General features: G+C 39.7%; 1 protein-coding gene across 3 annotated transcripts in view; it reads right to left on the bottom strand.

Moving 5' to 3' along the window:
• Positions 1-435: 435 nt before the first annotated feature.
• LOC106506475 (uncharacterized) overlaps positions 436-21,465 on the bottom strand; it is a 120,932-nt gene continuing 99,902 nt past the window's right edge. For 2 of the 3 annotated variants that reach the window (XR_014831200.1, XM_085002164.1), the window contains one exon: positions 436-1,151. Coding sequence is in view for 1 of the 3 variants with exons in the window: in XM_085002164.1 (XP_084858290.1) it covers positions 1,006-1,151 (146 nt within the window). In the remaining 2 variants the exon portion in view is untranslated. Of the gene's footprint in view, positions 1,152-16,146; positions 16,241-21,465 lie in introns of all 3 variants that reach the window. The other variant, XR_014831199.1, reaches the window with a different exon arrangement.

Here is a 21,465-nt window from a genome sequence, read left to right on the forward strand (position 1 = left end):
AGGACGTGAATTCAATCCCTGGCCTCACTCAGTGGGTCAAAGATCCGGCGTTGCTGTGAGCTGTGACTGTGGTATAGGTCACAGACGCAGCTTGCATCCCAAGTTTCTGTAGCTGTGTGTAGACTGGCAGCTGCAGCTTCAGTTCAACCCCTAGGCTGGGAACTTCCATATACCATGAGTTCGGCCCTAAAAAGACAAATAAATAAATAAATAAGTCTGTGACCTGGAAGAGAGCCCTCACCCTACCTCACTGACACTCTGATCCTGGATTTCCAGCCTCCAGAGTCATGAGCAATAAGTGCATGTTGTTTTTCAACTACCCAGTCTGTGGTATTTTGTCACTGCATTCCAAATGGACTAAGACATAAGTATTTCAGAGCTCTTCTCTTACTGAATGATCATCACATATCTGAGAAGCATGGAAAAGAGAGAAAAAGCATGCCAGGTTTGTATTTATTGGAAAATATGAGAGATAATAAAATGTACCATATATTTTTTTATCAAAATGCTCATAAAATGAGTAGAGCAAAGACCATGGAAAGTACACCATGTGATGGAGGAGATATGTTTCTTCTCATTTGTGAGGCAACTTGGGTTAATTTCTTCCTGGTGAAATGTGCCTCTTTATTGAGCATCCTCATTACCTAGCCTTTCCTAGGCCCATAAATCTCTATGCAGCCACCCCTTAGGAAATGGTATATTGGGTCCTACTTCTTAAGTGACTGTGATTGTAGCTTCCCAAATCTGAAAACAGAAATCTAAGTAAGTTTCATTGAAACGGGTATTTAAGCCTTATACACCGGGCTACATGTCAAATTTTTTAAGATTTTAAATTGTGATGTTCAAGTAAGTTTTAGTGTATTCTGATATCTGACAGTGATTAGATACCTGGAAGCTTTAATAATACAAATTCCAAAATCCAGGAGCTCCTTGACAAGTTAAGAAGCTGAAAATTCGAGAAACTTCTCACTGGGGAAACATCACGTGAAGTTTCCTTTAGACATGTCAGCAGAGCCCCTGAAACTGGCCCCTGTGTCCAGTACTTGCTTTGCTTCTGACTCTTGAGGTGAGGCAGTGGATCAGGCTCATGAACAGATGGGCATTTGGTCCTCCGCAGCATGGCTCAGGCAGGGCTCCTCTGCAGGTCACCCCTTCTCAGGGGAAGAGAGGAGAACTCAATTAAAATCTCAATTTTACCATAAGACAGAAAAGCCTGCATTCTGAATCCTAAAACGTTATCTTATTTTACCGGAATTTTAGTTACCTCTTAACAACACATTTCTGAGAACTTGTTTGAATTTTACAGATTTGAAATTTCAGAGGGCGGCGGTTTGGTTTGAATATGCATGACATTCGAATACATTTTCTAAGGTATTTTCCCTCTCAAATGGTTTTGAAACTAAAGGACGATACCCTGTCTTGGGTAGCAAATTACCTAGAACTAGCATCTTAGAGCAAGATTGAATTTTCAAGTCATCTTCTTACTTCCCTTTCCCCCTTTGACTGTTGGGGGAAAAACTTCATCTCCATTAGAAATTTCAAATATTTTCTTATCAGACTATAGTTGTTGCAGATACCTTGAAATACTATTTGTGCTGATCATTACTATGAAGTTATATATTCAGTAAGTCTGTGCACTAGATCTTGATTTAATGAATTAATAAAGCATATATCACAAATTTTCAAAAATTTGATATGTCTTTAAATAGCATTGCTTTTCTCTTTGAAATTTTAAGTGTTTAATTCTATGCCTTAAAAATATTATTCTGGAATTCCCATTGTGGCTCAGCAGGTTAAGAACCCAACATGTCTCTGTAAGGATGTGGGTTCAATCCCTGGCCATGCTCAGTGGATTAAACATCTGGCGTTACCACAAGCTGCAGCATAGGTCACAGATGCTGCTCGGATCTAGTGTTGCCAGTCTGTTGATGGAGGCTGGCAGCTGCAGCTCCGATTCAACCCCTAGCTGGGGAACTTCCATGTGCCATGGGTGTGACTGTAAAAAGAAAAAAAAAATTTAATATTATTCTGCAAAGGAACCCAGACTTCACAAAAGTTAACTTCACGGCACAAATTTAAGGACCCCTGCATGAGAGCATATGAGAATTTTTTTTTTTGTCTTTTTGCCATTTCTTGAGCCGCTCCCGCAGCGTATGGAGGTTCCCAGGCAAGGGGTTGAACCAGAGCTGCAGCTGCCGGCCTACACCAGAGCCACAGCAGTGCAGGATCCAAGCCTTGTCTGCAACCTACACCACAGCTCACGGCAATGCCGGATCCCTAACCCACTGAGCAAGGCCAGGGATTGAACCCGCAACCTCATGGTTCCCAGTAGGACTCGTTAACCACTGAGCCACGACCGGAACTCCGAGAAATATATATGTGATGAATTGGCTTTGTTTACCGCATTTCGATTGAACTAAGAAATAAATTCTACTAAACACTATCACCCTAACCAAGCAGCACATAGTTCTCAATAGGTTCTCATAATGCATACACCCTGAAAGGATTTCTTTTGGTTAACTTTGTAAATCAGCCTTTCACACTTGCATCATCAAAAGAACCTCAGTTGTTCTCTGCCACTTCACCTGTTCTTAGATACTTCACCTTACACAGAGCAGATCTGCAGCGGGCTTTCAGAGCCACCAAAGCAGACTTTTTTTTTTTGCCATCTTCCATCTTCTCCTATAGTATTCATGCTAATTGCTGATGCCTGTAACTCCTTTAGCAATTTAGGGTTTAGGAGAGTCCCTTCAACTTTTTTTCATTTCATAATCAAGGATAAGAATTAATAGTCATGTGCTTGCTAGAGGGAGGATGATTATTAACATTTACACAGAGGTATAAATATTTGACAACAGGGCTTTTCCCAAAAGGAAAGTTTTGGTAGAGAACTGCACCATCCAAAAGCAGCATCAAGGAGAGAAGAAGAAGAGCAGAGCAAGAGAAACAGCACCAAAGTCTCTCTCACAATTTTGCCTGGAATCAGTCCTAAACTTCAATGATTCACTTAATTATTATTATTAAGTTATTTTTTTTGCTTTTTAGGGCCGCACTTGTGGCATATGAAGGGTCCCAGGCCAGGAGTCCCATCGGAGCTGTAGCCACTGGCCTATGCCACAGCCGCAGCAACACCAGATCAAAGCCGCATCTGTGACCTACACCACAGCTCAAAGCAATGTCGGATCCTTAACCCACTGAGCGCCAATGCCATGGATCGAACCCTCGTCCTCATGGATGCTAGTCAGGTTTGTTAACCGCTGAGCCACGACAGGAACTCCTGGTTAACTTAATTCTGATCATTACAATGTCCAATTCCTCGGTTTCAAATTTGTTAGACAGGAGTGATAATACAGTGCTTGCCACACGTGCATTGGCTGTGTGGTGAGGTTTCCCAGCCTCCCAGGTATCAAATGCTTTGCAACCACTCAAGCCAATGTCACATGCTGGGTTGAATGACAGCAAAACCATATCTTCATTATGACAGTCTCACCAGGGCCTGTCTGTTCCTTCTCTCATAATCTAGTTCTCTCTCTGCTATAGTTCTTCAATCTCTAGGCTTCCCACAACGCAGGAAGAAAGCAATTACATGTGTTTTTAGGCTGACTCATTTTCTGATGGTAACGATCAGTATTTAAGCTAATTAGGAAAATCCTTTTGATGTCTTTTATTTCATTCACAATTAGTCTCCTGCTGTGTGTGTGTGTGTGTGTGTGTGTGTGTGTGTATGTGTGTGTGTGTATATGTGTGTGTACATATATTTTATATATAAACTCTCAGCCAGTGGTGGGAGGAAAAGGAATCATTTTACTATCCTCAATTTTTATCTGGTTTCAGGGAATTGCTCATCATCTGGCTCTTTCTCCCTTGGAGAGCCTATAAAAAGAAGATATTCAGAGAGTGATTGAGTTATTCTGAGCAGATAATGGAATTCTGAATCCATGTCCAAATGGTGACCTGATATGAAAAAAGGTCAAAAGTTCCAGTCCCAGCATGCTCTTGCTCCATCCCTCTCCCTCTTCCTCTCCCTCTCCCTCTCTTTCTCTCTCTCTCCCTCCCCCTCTCTCTCTGGGATCAATTCTCTGTTTCCACCAAGTCCCTATGAAAACTCGAACTTAATTTCCAGATCCCAGCACCCTGGCACGCATGAATTTAGCAATTAGCCAACATCAGAGAGTGAGACCCTAAGAGGATGGACAAAGGAACAGGTAACATTGGATGTGGAGCACAGGCTGGAGCTTCTGCTAGAGAAGTGCCTGGCGAGGTGTGCTCTTGAGTTTAAAGCAGAGAGCACAGGAGGGCCCTACAAAGGTCTGCAGAAGGGGCGAACCGTCCAGAATAAAGTCTGAACCTTGAAACTCTGGAGCTCAAAAATATTAGTCTCCAGATGAATTTTTTTTAACAGCTCAAAGAGGCAACATTTGCGTCAGTCAATGCCAGCCTGGACAAGGAGAATGAATGTGGTCAACAGCGAAACCCAAGACCAAACTATTCACAAGTTCTCCAGGGTGGCTCGTGACTGGAATTCATTCAACCAGCATGGAGGCAAACCTACAGAGAATCCTCAGGCACTACCCTGGCCCCAAAGATGCTCAGCACCCTGGGTAGAGGAAGTGCTTAGGCCACGCACAGACACAGACACAGCTCCGGTTGATCTCTGCGGATAAGACTCACAGAGCACTGCGGACAAGCTCAGCAAAGAGTGCCTCTGGGGCCTCAGCAGGAAGCTCCACTTACACTCAACTATGACACCACAGACAGCAACCACTATCTCACGTGTATAGATGTGGCTGCAAAACAACAAACAATCCCTCTTTATTGCATCTATGCAAAAACTGACACTCATTTTATACCTGCCAAAATTTCTTGTTGCTCCAGATGTTAGGGGCTTCCTCACACTCCAAGTTAGGCTCCTTACTTCTGTCCAGACCAAAAATAAAATCAATTTTCTATCTAACTGTTGCAAGCTGTCTTTACTTAACCCTGGAGAACCCTAAACTCAGCAACCAGGCTCCATCATTTCAAATGATGGGTCAAGATACATTAAAAGAAAAAATATTCTCAGCCTAGCTTCTATGTAGGAGCCCCTCTTTCTCAACTTCCAGCTTCTTGGTCATACAACTTCCCTCTCACCACTCTACTTCCTCACACAATGACACACTATTGTAGCACAGACACACCCCACCATACTGCTGATGCTGTGAACATCACCCAGGCGTGCACCATGCCATTCTTTTTCACAGCGCCACGCCACGGAGCACATCACCTCCCTGAATAGAAGACCCTGTTTCTCTTTTTGCTTAGTGAAATCCTATACATCCTTCAAAACCCAGGCAAACCGCTACTGTCACCATGATACAACCACCATCCCTAAAAGTCATTCTTCCTCTGTGTTGCCACATTTAGCTCTTATCTACGTCATACCATTGATAGCTATATGCGACTCTCCCTCCAAAGATTAGCGGTTATTTTTCAAGCATTTAAATTGTTTCTGACAAATAAATCGCTGATGAATTAATAAATTAATTAAATTAATAAATAATTCATCAAGAGTTACTCTCTGATAAAATCGTTTCTCAGCGAGCAATGATTTAGTGCTGTCATACCAGCTGTATTACAGGACATCTTTGATGATGTGAACTTGTCATTTGAAGCCATCATTGTGGCTCAGAGATGAAGTGAGAGAAAAGTTTGAAAGGTTGGGTCCAAATTTGTAACTTGAAGAGGCCTCAGAATTCACATACGCACATACACACACACACATACAAAAAGACACGTGGAGTGTCTCCTCTACAGATCTCCAGTTTGCCCTGTACCTTGATTTAACCATGGCCACACACTCTGTCTAGAAGGTGCTACAAGATCACTCTGAGCTTGACTCAGTTCCACAAGAGCAGCAACTCTCATCACTTCTGACCTGTACCAGCCACAACCCAGGGGCAAGAGAGAAGTTCAAATTTTAATCTGTCCCTGACAAACATAACTGAACACTCTAAATACCCAACCGCATACTTGATCATTGAATAGTGGAATCTTAAGTGTTTACATGTGTAAAGGATCTGGCAATCATCTGTTCTGACTTACCTACCAAGTGGGAATCTTTTTCTACAACCTGCCTCTTCCTGAAAACATCTCTGGAGAAGAAGCCCCTTACCTTCTGAGCTATCTACAAACCTCTGCTGGGCAACTGTAGAGATTAATGAGCAAATATACATAAAGCAAAAAGCTCAGTACCTGGCACATAGTAACTGCTCAGGAAATGTTAATTATTGACTCTATTGTCATTAGCAACTTGCAAATCTTTTTTATTTCATTGAAATAAAAGATGTGACAGGAGTTCCCGTCGTGGCACAGCAGAAACGAATCTGACTAGGAACCATGAGGTTGTGGGTTCAAGCTCTGGTCTTGCTCAGTGGGTTAAGGATCCGGTGTTGCCATGAGCTGTGGTATAGGTTGCAGATGTGGCTCGGATCCCGTGTTCCTGTGGCTCTGGCATAGGCCAGCTCTGATTAGACCCCTAGCCTGGGAACCTCCATATGCCACGAGTGTGGCCCTAAAAAAAAAAAAAAAAAAAAAAAAAAAAAAAAAAAAAAAAAAAAAAGATAAAACAATTGCAAGGGTACAAAACAGCATATCTAGTACACTTTAGTTTGCATAAAAGATAAAGAATATTTGGAGTTCCCTAGTGGCTCAGTAGGTTAAGGAATTGGCATTGTCAGTGCCATAGCTTGAGTCACTGCCATGGCACAGGTTCAATCCCTGACCCAGGAATTTCCACCTAATGAGGATGTAGCCAAAAAAAAGAAAAAGAAAAAAAAAAGACTATACGTAAGTATGTGATGGTGAGTATGTATGTGATCAAGCTTACAAAGCTTCCTGAAGAAATCCCCAGCTGTCTGTGTCAAAGATGCATCCAATCCTCTGATGCCAGAGAGCTGCTGAGCTCTGAGCCACAGGGAAGTGAAAAGTCCTTCCTCCAATCTTATGATGCATATTGTCCCCTGGACATGAAAGCAATGTTGCTATAGCCAGAGTCCCACAGAATCCATCACTCATCTAAGCCAGTCCAAGACACTGGGCAGGAGGTCATCTTCCTCATCTCTAACTTTTCCTAAACTCAGCTGCTGACCACCTACAAGACCACCACCTGTCACTTAACCTCACTTGGGGGAAATGAACACAAAGTATTTTCACAAGAATAAATAATTGTTTCCATATCTGCAGTAACAAATTCCTATGTAGGAAAAAAAAATTCTCTAAAGGGCACAGTGTCTACGAGATGCAGCTCTGGCTAGAATATAAACACCTTTCAACACTGTCATACAGAGCAGTTTACTAAGAGCTACAGCTCTTCAAACATACACTTTTCTAATTATGGGCTAAGCTCTGCAATTATAAAACCAACTACCCCATTCCTGTGGTTTCCTCAACAAAAGAACTCTTTCTGCCAAAAGTATATTCAAGTCTCCAGCTCATGGAGATACACTTCGAATTGACAGCTTGGTTTTGCTCTTACCTTCTGCTATTCCCATGCAGTTTGCAAAGACCTAAACTCTAAAACCTAAGAGCCAAGTTTCAGTCAGAATTCAGATGTGGGTATTTATGTTCTCCTTCCCAGAAATTTTTGCAAGAAGCTCACAGCCTATAAAAAGATCTGGAGCATCTCTTGGCTACCCAGCCACCTAAAATGTATTCATTGATTCATTAAATAAACATTTTGAGTACATTTTTTTAGTGAACCAAATATCCTTCCTAGGGGAGTTCCCGTCGTGGCTCAGTGGTTAACGAATCTGACTAGGAACCATGAGGTTGCGGGTTCGATCCCTGTCCTTGCTCAGTGGGTTAAGGATCCAGCGTTGCCGTGAGCTGTGGTGTAGGTCGCAGACTCGGCTTGGATCCCAAGTTGCTGTGGCTCTGGCGAAGGCCATGGCTACAGCTCTGATTAGACCCGTAGCCTGGGAACCTCCATATGCTGAGGGAAAGGCCCAAGAAATGGCAAAAAGACCAAAAAAAAAAAAAAAAATCCTTCCTAATTGTTTTCCACTGAATATATCCCAATTTATGGAATTCCTATTAAAAAAAAGTGTGGAAAATCATGCAGAGTTCCCATGAATTCCATTAGTGTTCTGTTTTGCTTATTTTTTATATCATGAAAATTTTTACGAATTTAAGATAGAAATTGATGCAAAGGTGCCACGTGTCTATATTTTACTGTTGTGCAGAAGAAAAAGCACGCTCATATAAACATGAACTACTTCTGGAAAAACATACAATAATTAGTATCAGTGATGCTTCTGAAGATGGAAACTAGAGAGCAAAGTGACAAGGTAAAAATCCTAGGTGATTAAGCAAAAATAAAAGTTAAATATGGTTTTCTGTCCTTGGAGCCTCAAGAAGAAAATGCATGATTTTCATGGTAGGCTTTTCTACTTATTCATACTCAACTATGTTCATATGGTGAGCATTCAAAAACATTATAAAGAGGAGTTCTTATTGTGGGTCAGTGGGTTAAGAACCTGACATAGTCCCTGTGAGGTTGTGGGTTCAATCCCTGGCATCACTCAGTGGGTTAAGGATCCGACGTTGCCGCAAGCTGTGGTGTAGGTCACAGAGGTAGCTCGGAAATGGCATTGCTGTGGCTGTGGTATAGGCTGGCAGCTGCAGCTCCGATTCGATCCCTAGCCTGGGAACTTCCATATGACACATGTGCAGCTGTAAAAGAAAAAAAAAATTATAAAGAAACATGGCACAACACTGATATACTGTCAATAAACTTAGAAATAACTTTTGAATGACAAAAAAATTCTGGAGTCAGCTCCTGGACATAGAGACCCTCCTTATGCTTTTTATCAGTGACAAAGCCTGCAAGCCCGATCTCCCAAGCCCAGCAGAGAAACTGCCAGCTCCTCACTCACCTCAGATAAGTGAGTGTGTCTGGGCCATAACCAAATGTGCCAAAACAAAGTTCCCTATTGCCACAGTAACAAACTGCCACAAATTTATTATCTTACAGTAGTATAGGTAAGAAGTCTGGCACAGGTCTCATTGTAGTAGGGCTGCATGGCTTTCTGGAGGCTCTGGGGAAATAATCAATTTTCTTGTATTTTTCAGCTCCTAGAAGATGCCACAATCCTAGGCATTTGGGCCCTTGCATCCAAAGCCTACAATGGCTGGTCAAGTCTTTCTCACATTTCATGATTCTAACCCTGACTCTTCTTCTGACTCCTGATTCCACTTTTAAGAAATCTTGTGACTGCACCAGGGCCACCTGAATAATCCAGGATAATCTCCCAATTTTAGGATCAGCTGATTAGAATCTTAATTCCTTCCACAACCTTACTTCTTCTTTCCCATGTAATATATGATATCCACAGGCTCCAAAGGTTAGGACATAGACATCTTTGGGTACCCATTATTATACCTACTGTAGTAAATAGATACATGCATACATACAGTTTCTGAAGAGATATAGCCTCCTCCAAGGGATAGGGATTTTTTTTGGAGGGGGGGTTGGGGGTGAAGGCACACCTCCAGCATGCAAAAGTTCCTGGGCCAGGGATTGAACCTCTGCCACAGCAATGACTAGAGCTACTGCAGTGGCAATGCCAGATCCTTAACCCAGTGCACCACCAGGGAACTCTGGGAGAGCTTTTTATCTTTCAAAACATAATATTCAAAATCCTTGTCCAAAATAGATGTTTTTGGATTCCACTGGCACTGTTGGGAGCCATTCCAAGATTTATGAGGGGGTTACTTAAGGCGGGCTATTAATATACACTCTGAAGCCTAACTTCCTAATTCGGAAACCCAGATCCATCACTCACATATGCTTCAGTTTCCTCACTCATAGCATGAAGATACTATCAGTACCTATATCATAGAATTGTTGTGAGGCTTAAATAAGTTATTACCATTTAGAACAGTACCAGCCCATGCTACCTGGTCTGACTTGATCCACACCTGCATGACCAACAGGTCTCACAAAGAAATCTCTCCCAAGGCAAAAAAATGGTCAGCCCCAAAGCCAAATCCTGCTTCTGACCTAAGAGCCTTGAGAAAAAAATATTGACAATTTTTTAAACCCATATTGCTAGATCTCATTTTTTCCTGTTGATCTTACCACCCTGAAAGATACCAGCCTGTTCAGTTCAGCCATAAGAACCTAGTAATCCCCCTGGCTTTCTGCCATGTGTTATAAAAATTAAGCCAGATAGTCTTTGTTCTCAAGGAAAATGCCATGTAATGTGTAGGTAGTACAAACAGAGAGAGAACACAGGTAAATAACTAATTAAAATATTGCTTCTAGAGCCTCAGGTATCTTTGAACTAGCAAAGCAAAGGGAGAAACTCCCCATTTTGACCTTTTCTCCCTCTGTGTCCTGAGTCTAGAAGTTGTGCATAGCAATTCTCATCCCTGACACAAAGGACACTGGACCGAAAAAATGACATTAGACACTACTCTAGCACTGTCGTCGCAAAATTGGGTCAAAATGCATTTCATTCATCTTTTGGTAAATCGTTCCACTCGTTTCTAGGGATTTTTTCCTAGGAAAGAGCTGAGCAGAAAAGCTAATTTATCTCAGATTTATTATGCTAAAGGATTATCCAATGCACAAGCTCAAAGACAATCACACGGAGCACATGGCATCTTCATTCAACAACAAAGCATTGTTTAAAACATAAAGATTACACTGGAAATCCTTTGGATTTTCACTATTGGGACTTAGTAACAGGCTATCCTCATTCCCATGAAATTACTGCCAAATTGGAATCACTAAATCTCTCTCTCTTTATCCTCCTTTCAAGTATTTTGGCAGCCGCTGCACCATATAATTTAAAGCACTTAGGCAACTGACAATACCTGAATGTCAACACCAGGGAACAGGCGTGCAAACTTGATGTTCTCCACTTGATCATGATTGTCAAATGAAATTCAATTTTATATTATCAAATATAGCAATTTCTCTCAATGTAGTAAGCTGTATAATTAATGAGCTAAGGAGAAATTAAATACTGTCTGGCAAGTATTCTGTCACAATCTGATTAAACCCAGTCTTTAGTCATTCCATAATTTTCATTACACCTGTGAAAATTTTCCAGGGTACAGTCTCCTAAGTTTTCGCTAAGCAGATAAAATTTCCGTTTACATGAATAATATAGACAGACTGTGAAACAAAAGGTTTAATAACATTTGTCTACAGCTCCCATTTAGAAATATCTAAGGAATAAAGCATATTAATTGGTAATGTCACATTTATTGGGACTTATATCAAATTATAAGCACCTTTAAGTGAAAAACATATTTTTCCTCTTTACTCAGAAATTGTCCAGCACTCTTGGTCCAGTGGAAAGAAAAGCAAAGATTTAATCTTTTTCAGTTTAGCAATAAGATTTAGAATCAGAGATCTGAAAAGTGTCTTAGAGATCTTAGAGTTCCACCTTTTATTAAGCTAAGCTAAGCTCTGAATAAGTTTTTTTTTTTTCTTTTTTGGTCTTTTTTTTTTTTTTTTACCATTTCTTGGGCCGCTGCCGCGGCATATGGAGGTTCCCAGGCTAGGGGTCTAATAGGAGCTGTAGCCACCAACCTACGCCAGAGCCACAGCAACGCGGGATCCGAGCCACGTCTGCAATCTACACCACAGCTCACGACAATGCTGGATCCTTAACCCACTGAGCAAGGGCAGGGATCGAACCCGCAACCTCATGGTTCCTAGTCGGATTTGTTAACCACTGCGCCACAACGGGAACTCCTGAATAAGTTTTTTAAAAGAGAGAGAAAAGCAAAGATTTATCAAAGAGACTGAGTCTGGCCATTAGACACTGTCTAATTATAGCAAAAGTCCTCATTTTGACTAGCTTTTATTAGGGTCACTTAAAGTGATTTTTATGAGATTTTTAAAAACACTTGAATTTATTCATTCATTTATTCAAACAATATTAAGCATTATCTACTAAGCGTCAAGCACTGTTCTAGGAACTGGGGATGCATGGCTAAGGGCCATGGCCAAAGAAATGCGTCATCAGAATTCCAAATATTGGATAACAGCTAGGAGTACTTGAGAGTAGTTGAAACCACAATTGGAAAAGAGAGGAAAAGAAGCCCCATATCCCGGGAATAGGGTCCAGCCAACTAACTTTTTAAAAGACTGTGAGGACTTGAAGATCTGGTAGGAAAAATAATTGGAAACTAATAACAATTTGGAAGATAAGACAAATATACCAAACACATAAGACAGGCCCAAGAAGAAAACTGAGGGAAACGTGGTCAGCAAATACAGAAAATAAAAACAGAATGACTGGGCACCAAGAAACCCCTACTAGAAACATCTAACGGAGAACAGGAATCTTCGGAGAAGTAAATCTGATGACTTTGAGTGTGTGGGTCTCATCTGACTGTGTTTATAAAAAGGAAAAGAATGATGAACTTGGGATTGTTTCCCCTCAAATTACAATCAATAGAAACTTCCTTTTCGCAATGAGACTTTAAACAATTAGGGAAACATTTCGGTTTCCAGCTAATGGATTTAATAGTGATTGCCATTTCAGGAAAAGCACTTCATCCAATTGTAGGCGTGCCAAAGGTGGAAGAGAAGGGAGCAGAAGAAGCATAAACTGTACTAAAGGCCCTCACAGCTGGCTTTGAGTCACTGAGAGTAATATCCTTCCTCTAATAATCCCTTAAAGACTTGGGTTTGCTTTCATTCGGGATGAGAATGTGCTGGCCCAAGAACAACTGTTGTTTCAGCGCTTGAGCACTGATGTTCTATTTACTGTGCCAATGCCAGGCATTCCTGAGGAGAATATGAGCGTCCTTGAGAAAATATACTTATGGTGAAGGTTCAAATACTTAGACACCAATTTTCTAGTTAATGGCATATTCAAGCCTCCCACGTTTTTTTCTCTAGCTCATCATCTTCGGGCCTCTGAATATTTTCTTATTCTCTTACTCTTCACCAGAGAGCAAAGTTGGGCAGAGAAAAGAAAAATACCCTGGGTTGCCCACTCTTTGGCCACAGATATCTTGAGCACCAGAATAATCTCTTAGTTTGGGGCCTGTTTTTCCAGAATTCACCCTCACATTTGCCTCCATTAGTGCTGCTTTTTTTTTTTTTTTCTTTTTAGGGTCACACCTGCAGCATTTGGAAGTTCAAATAAGAGCTGCAGCTGCAGGCCTACTCCATGGCCACGGCAACACCAGATCAGAACCATGTCTGCAACCTACTCCGCAGCTTTCAACAACGCTGAATCCTTAACCCACTGAGCATCCACATCCTTAAGGACACTATGTTAGGTTTTTAACCCACCAAGCCACAACAGGAACTCTTACATTATTTTAAATATGTTGAAACATGTTCTTGCGTTATGTCACTATCGATATTTCAACTGACCTACATATGTCAATATATCGAACTTTACTATAAATACAGGTGTAAATATGATACAGAAAAATGATAATGAAGCTTGGATAATTCTATCAATTAAAGATAATTTGCATTGAACTAATAAGGCACATTTAAGTGTTATATTTTTGCTAAATTAATTTTTTGTTTAGTTTCTTAACACAATATTCAAGTGTCTTCTCTATTGATTTTTTTATTACATTACGCCATTTGCTGGATGAATAGACTGTCCTTTTAATTATAGTTAAGAGCTTCTTTAATGTAAAATTGAAAGTTCTAAAAAGCAAACTGTACTGTACAATCCCTTTTAAGGTATTCTATCAATTAGGAATAGTTTTAGCCACAAGTAACAGAAAACTTGACTAGCAGGCTCAAGCCTCAAGAACATTACTTAACAAAAAAGACCAGAGAGAAGCCATCCCAAGATTGAATCAATGGTTTAATAATATCATCAAGGATTCAGGCGCCTTCAAATTTTCTGCTTGGCCATCCTTGGTATGTACTTAATGTTTTCCCTTCAGGTCAAAGATAATTATCGAAGCTCCAAATACCCTGTCCTCATACAAGAGTAGGACTTTTCAACACATTACTTATCCTTATTTTCCAAGACAGGATATGCCCATCCAGACAAGTCACACTGACAAGGAGCAACAAGACTATCATAATTACTTTACACAAAATGCAACTTTCACCCAGGGGCTGGGTGCCTTGGAATGGAAGGTAAGCAAACAACAGAGTCAGCCGAATGTGTGGCCCCTCTGAAGCCAAGCATGTAATGGACAGTCTACTATGTAACTAACTGGTGACACTGTGAGTCTTGCAAACTAGAATCAAAGCTGAAAAGATGATTATCAATCTTGGCATCTGAAGTAAGCCCCACGGATTTATCTCCAGGTCAACAGGTCTCTCCGGGTGGAGAAGCACCACCTCTGAAGTCAATAATAAGAAACAAATACCACTGTCCACTCTGCCCAGCTGAGATTTGGCAAGGATAAGAGGGGAGGCAAGAAGACAAGAAAGGAAGTCAACTTTATCTTTTTTTCATCTTTACCCTTGGGAACTGCAAAAACCTATGATATCTTAGGTCTAAAAGTTTCACAGAGAACCCGAGGTAATGTTGTCTTCTATTAACTGCCAGTTAGCCCTATTAAGCTCTCGCTTGCAGCAAACTTGATGGCTAAAGAGTTTCTACCTTGACCTTTACATCCCACAGTGACTGTCCTGGGAAGGCTACAGAGCTCTGAAGCAAAGGTCAGAACACTGCCTCAACTCCAAGATCAAAAGAGCTTAGGAACAACATCCTCCACACCTTCAGCACCGTCACATCATCTTTGTGACATAATATCTCTTTTAAAATAAGGAGCAAGGAGTTAAATGTCTGGGTTAAACGATGGCTCCTACTAACTACACACAGACTGCAAACTAATTCGAAATCTCCTTTAGAGCATAGATCTGGCAATCTGGCCTTTCAAAAAAGAGCCTTCCAGATTTGCAGTCAGAAATGTACAAAAGGGAAAGAAAACAAAATATGAAATTGAAGCTATAATCAGCTTAAGTGGAAACAATACTATCTGTTCATGATTGCCATTCCCGTCATCAGTTGAATTAGTGAAAGTCCCAGATTGCATGACACTGGGACTGAAGGCGTCAAATGACCGTAGATGGATATTCAGCAATGCAGCACGGTGGAAAGAGGAGGACAGGTCATTCACCAAGCCAGCCAGCAGTGAGCCATTAGGAAAGTCGCTTAAACTTTATGAGTCTCACTTTCCTTATCTACAAATTATGAAAACAAAGTCTGTACTATAGGGTTGGAATGGGACCAAGTCAAATAAAATAAAAGGTGCTCATTTATTACAATATTGATAAACCAGGTTAAGTTCTTCTTGGGACCATCTTAAATAGGGGGCACTAAATAAAGCAAATGTATGGGGAACGAAAAGCCAAGGGAAAATCCTTCATATGATACATTTTTGTGCCAATTTATCTTTTTTCTGATGTAGAGGTTTTTATCCAAATTGTCATAGAATCCCATAAGACTTGTTAACTACAAATTGTGAACATTTCATATATTTGGAGAAATTGAAGGTAAAAATGACATGAAATCCTGTAAGACTTGTTAACTACAAATTCTGGACATTTCAAATATTTGGAGAAACTGAAGAGGAAATGACATGAAATCCCAATGCAAGTCTATAAGCCAAATGTGATTAGAAGCTTTTTGACATTAATACTGATATTCAATATAAATCTCAGAAATTTAAGCAAATGCCTTCAAAGCAAATGAAACAGGGGTTTAAATATCAAACCAGGGAGTTCCCACTGTGGCGCCAGCAAGTTAAGGATCTGGTGTTGTTGTAGCTGTGGTATAGGTCACAACTGTAGCTCAGATTTGACCCCTGGCTTGGGAACTTCCATATGTCATAGGTGCAGCCAAAAATGCATATATTGAGCCATTTGTGCTTTTTAGACTGTATCAGCCAGGGGTATAATTGGTACTCTGTGGGGAAAACGCTGAATAAATACCTCTTCCCATTTTTTGTCTTTCTTCCTCTCTTTCTGTCTTTAGCTCGGTTTCATTCTCTTTAACACACAACCACACACACACGCGCGTGCGCGCACACACACGCACACACGCACACACACAGATACAGGTCTGGGCAAGTGAGTTGGCAATGATGTAGAGAGATGGGGCTAAGAGGCTAGATCATACTAAGCGGTGAGTTCTAAAGCAATCCATTGACAGTTACCTCTCTGAGGTTAAAGTCCCTTGTGTGTAGGACATTTGCTCTCAATTTCATAATTCTTTTCTTCTTAAGTGCCACCCTTGGTGTTTATTTTATCCTGCAAGAGACAGGCAGGTGGGGAGGGTTAATAATTTCCAATAAAATTATGCTAGTTCCTTGCAGCTATAGGTTACAATCTCAGTTATCACCACTGCTGAATACCAGTGTATTCCTCTGGTTGGTAATTTACATACTATTTTCCTCCTGCCACTCTCCTCAAAACTGGCAAATTTCTTTAAACAAATATTTCATTTTTTATTATCTGCAAATGTGGAACTGATCCTTACCAGATATTTGAAAGTCAAATTTTCACTTTTCTTTCATGTTTAATAATAGGCCACCTACACTTCTTTTTTTAAATTTTTTTTATTTTTACAATTTTGTTTTCTGAAATAAAATTGGGCTCCTAGAAAACTCAGTGTGGCAACTGTACAGAAGACATTTCAAGGAGAAGAGACAGAACTTGGAGAAAGAACATTTATGAGGTGATAAATGCTTGGTAAAAAAAATGTCAGAGTCAGGCAAGTGGGTAGTTAAATGATAATATGCACCAGCTTAAGAAACCAATGTTCTGGTTATTGCTTCCAGAATGGTCTCAAGTCATCCCTAATAAATATTTCTGCCCAGGATAAGTGATTTAATGGAAGCAAGAAGTTCATAGACCAGGGTGCAAAGAAAAGTGAAAGAAGAGAAGGGTCAGTAGGCAAAAATGAGTAAGAAAGTCATTTTATAATTAATGAAGACATGAGTACCACCATACTTACCACCTCCACTTCTCACTCTGCCAAAGCACGCTGGCCAGTGGGGGAAAATGATAATCTGGGAAGATAAATCTGTTCTTTTGGCCACGTAAGAAAAAACCACATATGATGCTAAAGGGCATTTTGAATTTAATCCAATCCAGCTATAATCTTACATCATTTTAGAAGCTTCCATTTGGCATAGAGAACCTCTTTTTTTTTTTTTTTTAAGACCCGCACCTGAAGCTTATAGAAGTTCCCAGGCTAGGGGTCAAATCGGAGCTACAGCTGCCGACCTACACCACAGCCACAGCAATGCCAGATCTGAGCCGCATCTATGACCTACACCACAGCTCATGACAACACCAGATCCCCAGCCCACTGAATGGGGCCAGGGACCAAACCCACATCCTCATGGATAATAGTCGGGTTCATGACTGCTGAGCCACCACAGTATCTCCAGCCACCGATACTTCCACTTTTAGGACATCTGTTTTTGGCTGCACCCACAGCATGTGGAAGTTCCTGGGCCAGAGATCAAACCCATGCCACAGAAGCAATCAAAATTTCTGCAGTGATAACACGAGGTCTTTAACCCACTGCACCACAAAAGAACTCCTGGGACATCTTTTCAATTCTCTTCTTTTTTTTTTTTTAACTGATTAAAAATATGATTTCATTAATAAAAATTCATTTTGTAATCTAATTTCTTTTCTTTTCCTTTTTTTTTTTTTTTTTGTCTTTTTTGCCATTTCTTGGGCTGCAGCAACCTACACAGCCACAGCAACGCAGGATCCAAGCCGCATCTGCAACCTACACCACAGCTCACGGCAACACCGGATCATTAACCCACTGAGCAAGGCCAGGGATCGAACCCGCAACCTCATGGTTCCTAGTCGGATTCATTAACCACTGCGTCATGATGGGAACTCCTCTAATTTCTTTTTTAAAAATGTATTGGTGTATAGTTGACTTATAATGCTGTATTAGTTTCAGGTGTGCTGCAAAGTAAATCAGTTTACTGCAAAGTAAATCAGTTTACTGATTTGTATATGTATATGTATACAAACACATATATATTCCATTATATATATACCATTATATATATACACACACAACATATATATATATATATATATATATATATATATATAGAGAGAGAGAGAGAGAGAGAGAGAGAGATAGCCATACAGGTTATTACAGACTATTGAGTAGATTTCCCTATGCTATATAATAGGTCCTTGCTGGTTATCTATTTTATATATAGTAGTATGTATATGTTAATCCCATCCCCCTAATTTATTCCTCCTCCCCATGGTTTCTCCTTTGGTAACCATAAGTTTGATTTTAAAATCTGTGTGTTTGTCTCTGTTTTATAAATTCTTTCGTATCATTTTATTAGATTCAACATATGTGATATCGTATGATATTTGACTTTGTCTGACTTAGTATGATAATCTCTAGGTTGATTCATGTTGCTGCAAATGGTATTATTTTGTTTTTTTATGGCTGAGTAATATTCCATGGTATATATGTACCATATCTTCTTTATCCATTCTCCTGTCAGACTTTTAGTTTGCTTTCATGTCTTGGCTATTGTAAATAGTGCTGCAATGAGCATTGCGGTGTATGTATTTTTTGGATGATGCTTTTCTCTATATAGATGCCCAGGAGTGGGATTGCTGGGTCATATGGTAGTTCTATATTTAGTTTTTTAAGGAGTTTACACACTGTTCTCCATAGTGGTTATACCAAATTACATTCCCACCAACAGTGCATGATGGTTCATGTAATCTTTTTTTTAGGGCCGCACACATGGCACATGGAGGTTCCCAGGCTAGGGGCCAAATCAGACCCACAGCTGCCTACCTACACCACAGCCACAACAACATCAGATCCAAGCCTCATCTGCGACCTACACCACAGCTCACAGCAATGCCAGATCCTTCACCCACTGGGCGAGGCCAGGGATCGAACCTGCAACCTCAGGGTTCCTAGTTGGATTCGTTTCCACTGCGCCGCAATGGGAACTCCCAGTTCATGTAATCTTAATTCTTAAACACTCTGTGTACATTTGGGACACCTCTTCCCCCATTGTTGACTCCAAATTTGTTTTTTATAGGCATGCATCCTTTAGATACGTACCTTTGGGAATAGTTGGGTGCCAAAATCTACAATGCAGAGAAGAAAAGTAATTTGAGAGAAAGTTATATATATTTTCTTAAGATCCTAGGTCTCTATATTGAGAAGGGGCATTACAATTTAACTGTTTTGTAGAACACTTCCCCTTTCCTTTCTTCCTGTCACACCCAGCTAAATTTTTTTATGGTATCATTGTCCAGTGATAGACATAATTTATTTTATTTTTTAAAGTTACCTGTATTTTTAATTTATTTTTTGGTTTTTTTGAATTTTTAAAAATTTTATTGAAGTATAGTTGATTAACAATTTGTGATCATTTCTGCTGTACAAAAAAAAGTGATTCAATTATACATGTACACACACCCATTCTTTTTCAAATTCTTTTCCCATATAGATTACCACAGAATATTGGGTAGAGTTCTCTTTGCTATACGGCAGGTCCCCTTTGGTCAATCATTCCACATACCTCAGTGTGCATATGCCAATCCCAAACTCCCGGGCCATCCCTCACTGCCCCCTCACCTGTCTATAACATGTTAGGGTAAAGGAGGAAATTCAATAGACACATTTACAGAGTATTTAGGATAAATCATCCACAAAAGACAACTGATCTTTTCCATATTAGATCCTGAATTACAGAGGGTTCTGCTGTTCTAAATAGTCATACCTTTCCAGTGATGTATTTCCAATGAGGTGAAATGTGAAGAAGAGGAAATGGCATTTTTTTCTTTCTTTTTTTCTCTCATTTGGAGAAAATAAGGAAGTGGAGGAACTGTCAATAGACTGAATATCTTTAGGAAATATTTTTAAAGATAGTGGGATTGTCTCAGATGCTGAAAGGAAAAAAAAAAAAAAAAAGATAGAACCTTTGTCTCAGACCCACTTCCCCAAGTCTTTGCCTTTGGTTCCATGAGGAGACTTTTTACGTCATTCCACACACCTGCATCAAGCATCTCTTCTGTGTCAGGCCCTGAACTAGGGATTGGGAAGGAAGAAACAGTCATGTCCCAAGCTCCCAGTTTGGAAGGAGAAACAAACACATGGACTAATAATTAAAATACCATGTGCTGAGACGCATAGCCGAGTCATCTGCAAAATAGAAGAGGTAGACCAGTTATTCCAGTTGAAGGTCAGGGAAGGCATCTCTGGGGCTGTGGCACATTACAGAGAATAAAGACCTCTGCAAAATCTGTGCAGGCAAGTCCTAGTTCTCCCTCCTAGATTGCCCAGATTAATACCAAAGAGAGCAGCCCAACAGCATATCTCTTTAGGATGAATCATGAAGTGCTTGGCAACTGCCATCTTTAATAGCATCTCTAAGGAAAGCAATTAACTAGCAATTTTCCTTTATTATTTCACTCACTCACATAATTAAATATTCTTAGCATACTTATTTCAGTTTTTTATGAAGAATGATAACGCTGTTACTGTATACTAATGATAATATAATTAGCTACCAGTTTCACATGCTTTGATGTATTTTATCAAAAAATTATTCTAAAATAAAAGTTTAATGTGAGGTTAAGATTGCACTAAGCCATTTCCCCTAAGACACTAGTCTTTATTTCACAGTGGGAAAATAGCATGAAAGTTTTGTCTTAGATTCTTCTGGTTTTCAAGGAAACTATAAGTTTTTTATGAATATATGAAAAATCTCACTGATCTCTCAAAAACCACTCCTAAAGGATTTGTCAGTTTTCTCATTTTGATTTAAAATATATGATTATTGTCACCTTGTTATCTTTATTATCTTTATTGTCACCTATGTTATCTTTATGCATAGATATGTATAAATCTTTTGTATGTATTAATATTTATACATATAAATACACATACATATATTGTTCTAGTTACGATGTTTATACCTATATATAAAGAGCCTTTTAACCTTGCTTCAAATCTCATTTCTATGGTACACATATCAAAAGTTATTTTTTCTCAATTCCTTTTATAAAGTCTTTATTTTCCAAAATAAAAATGTTCAATTCTAGATATGGTTTTCTCAGAGTTATGTATTATGAGTTATCACCCTGACTTTCTATTATAGCACCTCGTGTGTGTGATTTTGTTATTTTTTTAATTAAAATGTAGTTGAGTTACAGTGTTGTATCAATTTCTGCCATATAGCATGGAGACCCAGTCATACATATTTCTACATTTTTTTCTCATATTATCTTCCATCATGTTCTATCCCAAATGATTGGGTATAGTTCCCTATGCTGTACAGTAGGACTTCACTGCTTATGCATTCCAAATGGAATAGTTTGTATCTACTAACCCCAAAGTCCCCATCCATCCCATTCCCTCACCCCTACCTCATGTACACGATTTTAAATTCACTTTTCTAAAAGTGAGCAGGAGTTCATTTATTTCACTTACTTTCACTGCCATTTTATGCGAT

This window comes from Sus scrofa, chromosome 16 (genome assembly GCF_054392235.1).
Source record: "Sus scrofa isolate SSC_HxYL_T2T_F1_AM1 chromosome 16, Sscrofa_HxYL_maternal_Yorkshire_Landrace_v2.0, whole genome shotgun sequence".
Classification (NCBI taxonomy): Eukaryota; Metazoa; Chordata; class Mammalia; order Artiodactyla; family Suidae; genus Sus; species Sus scrofa.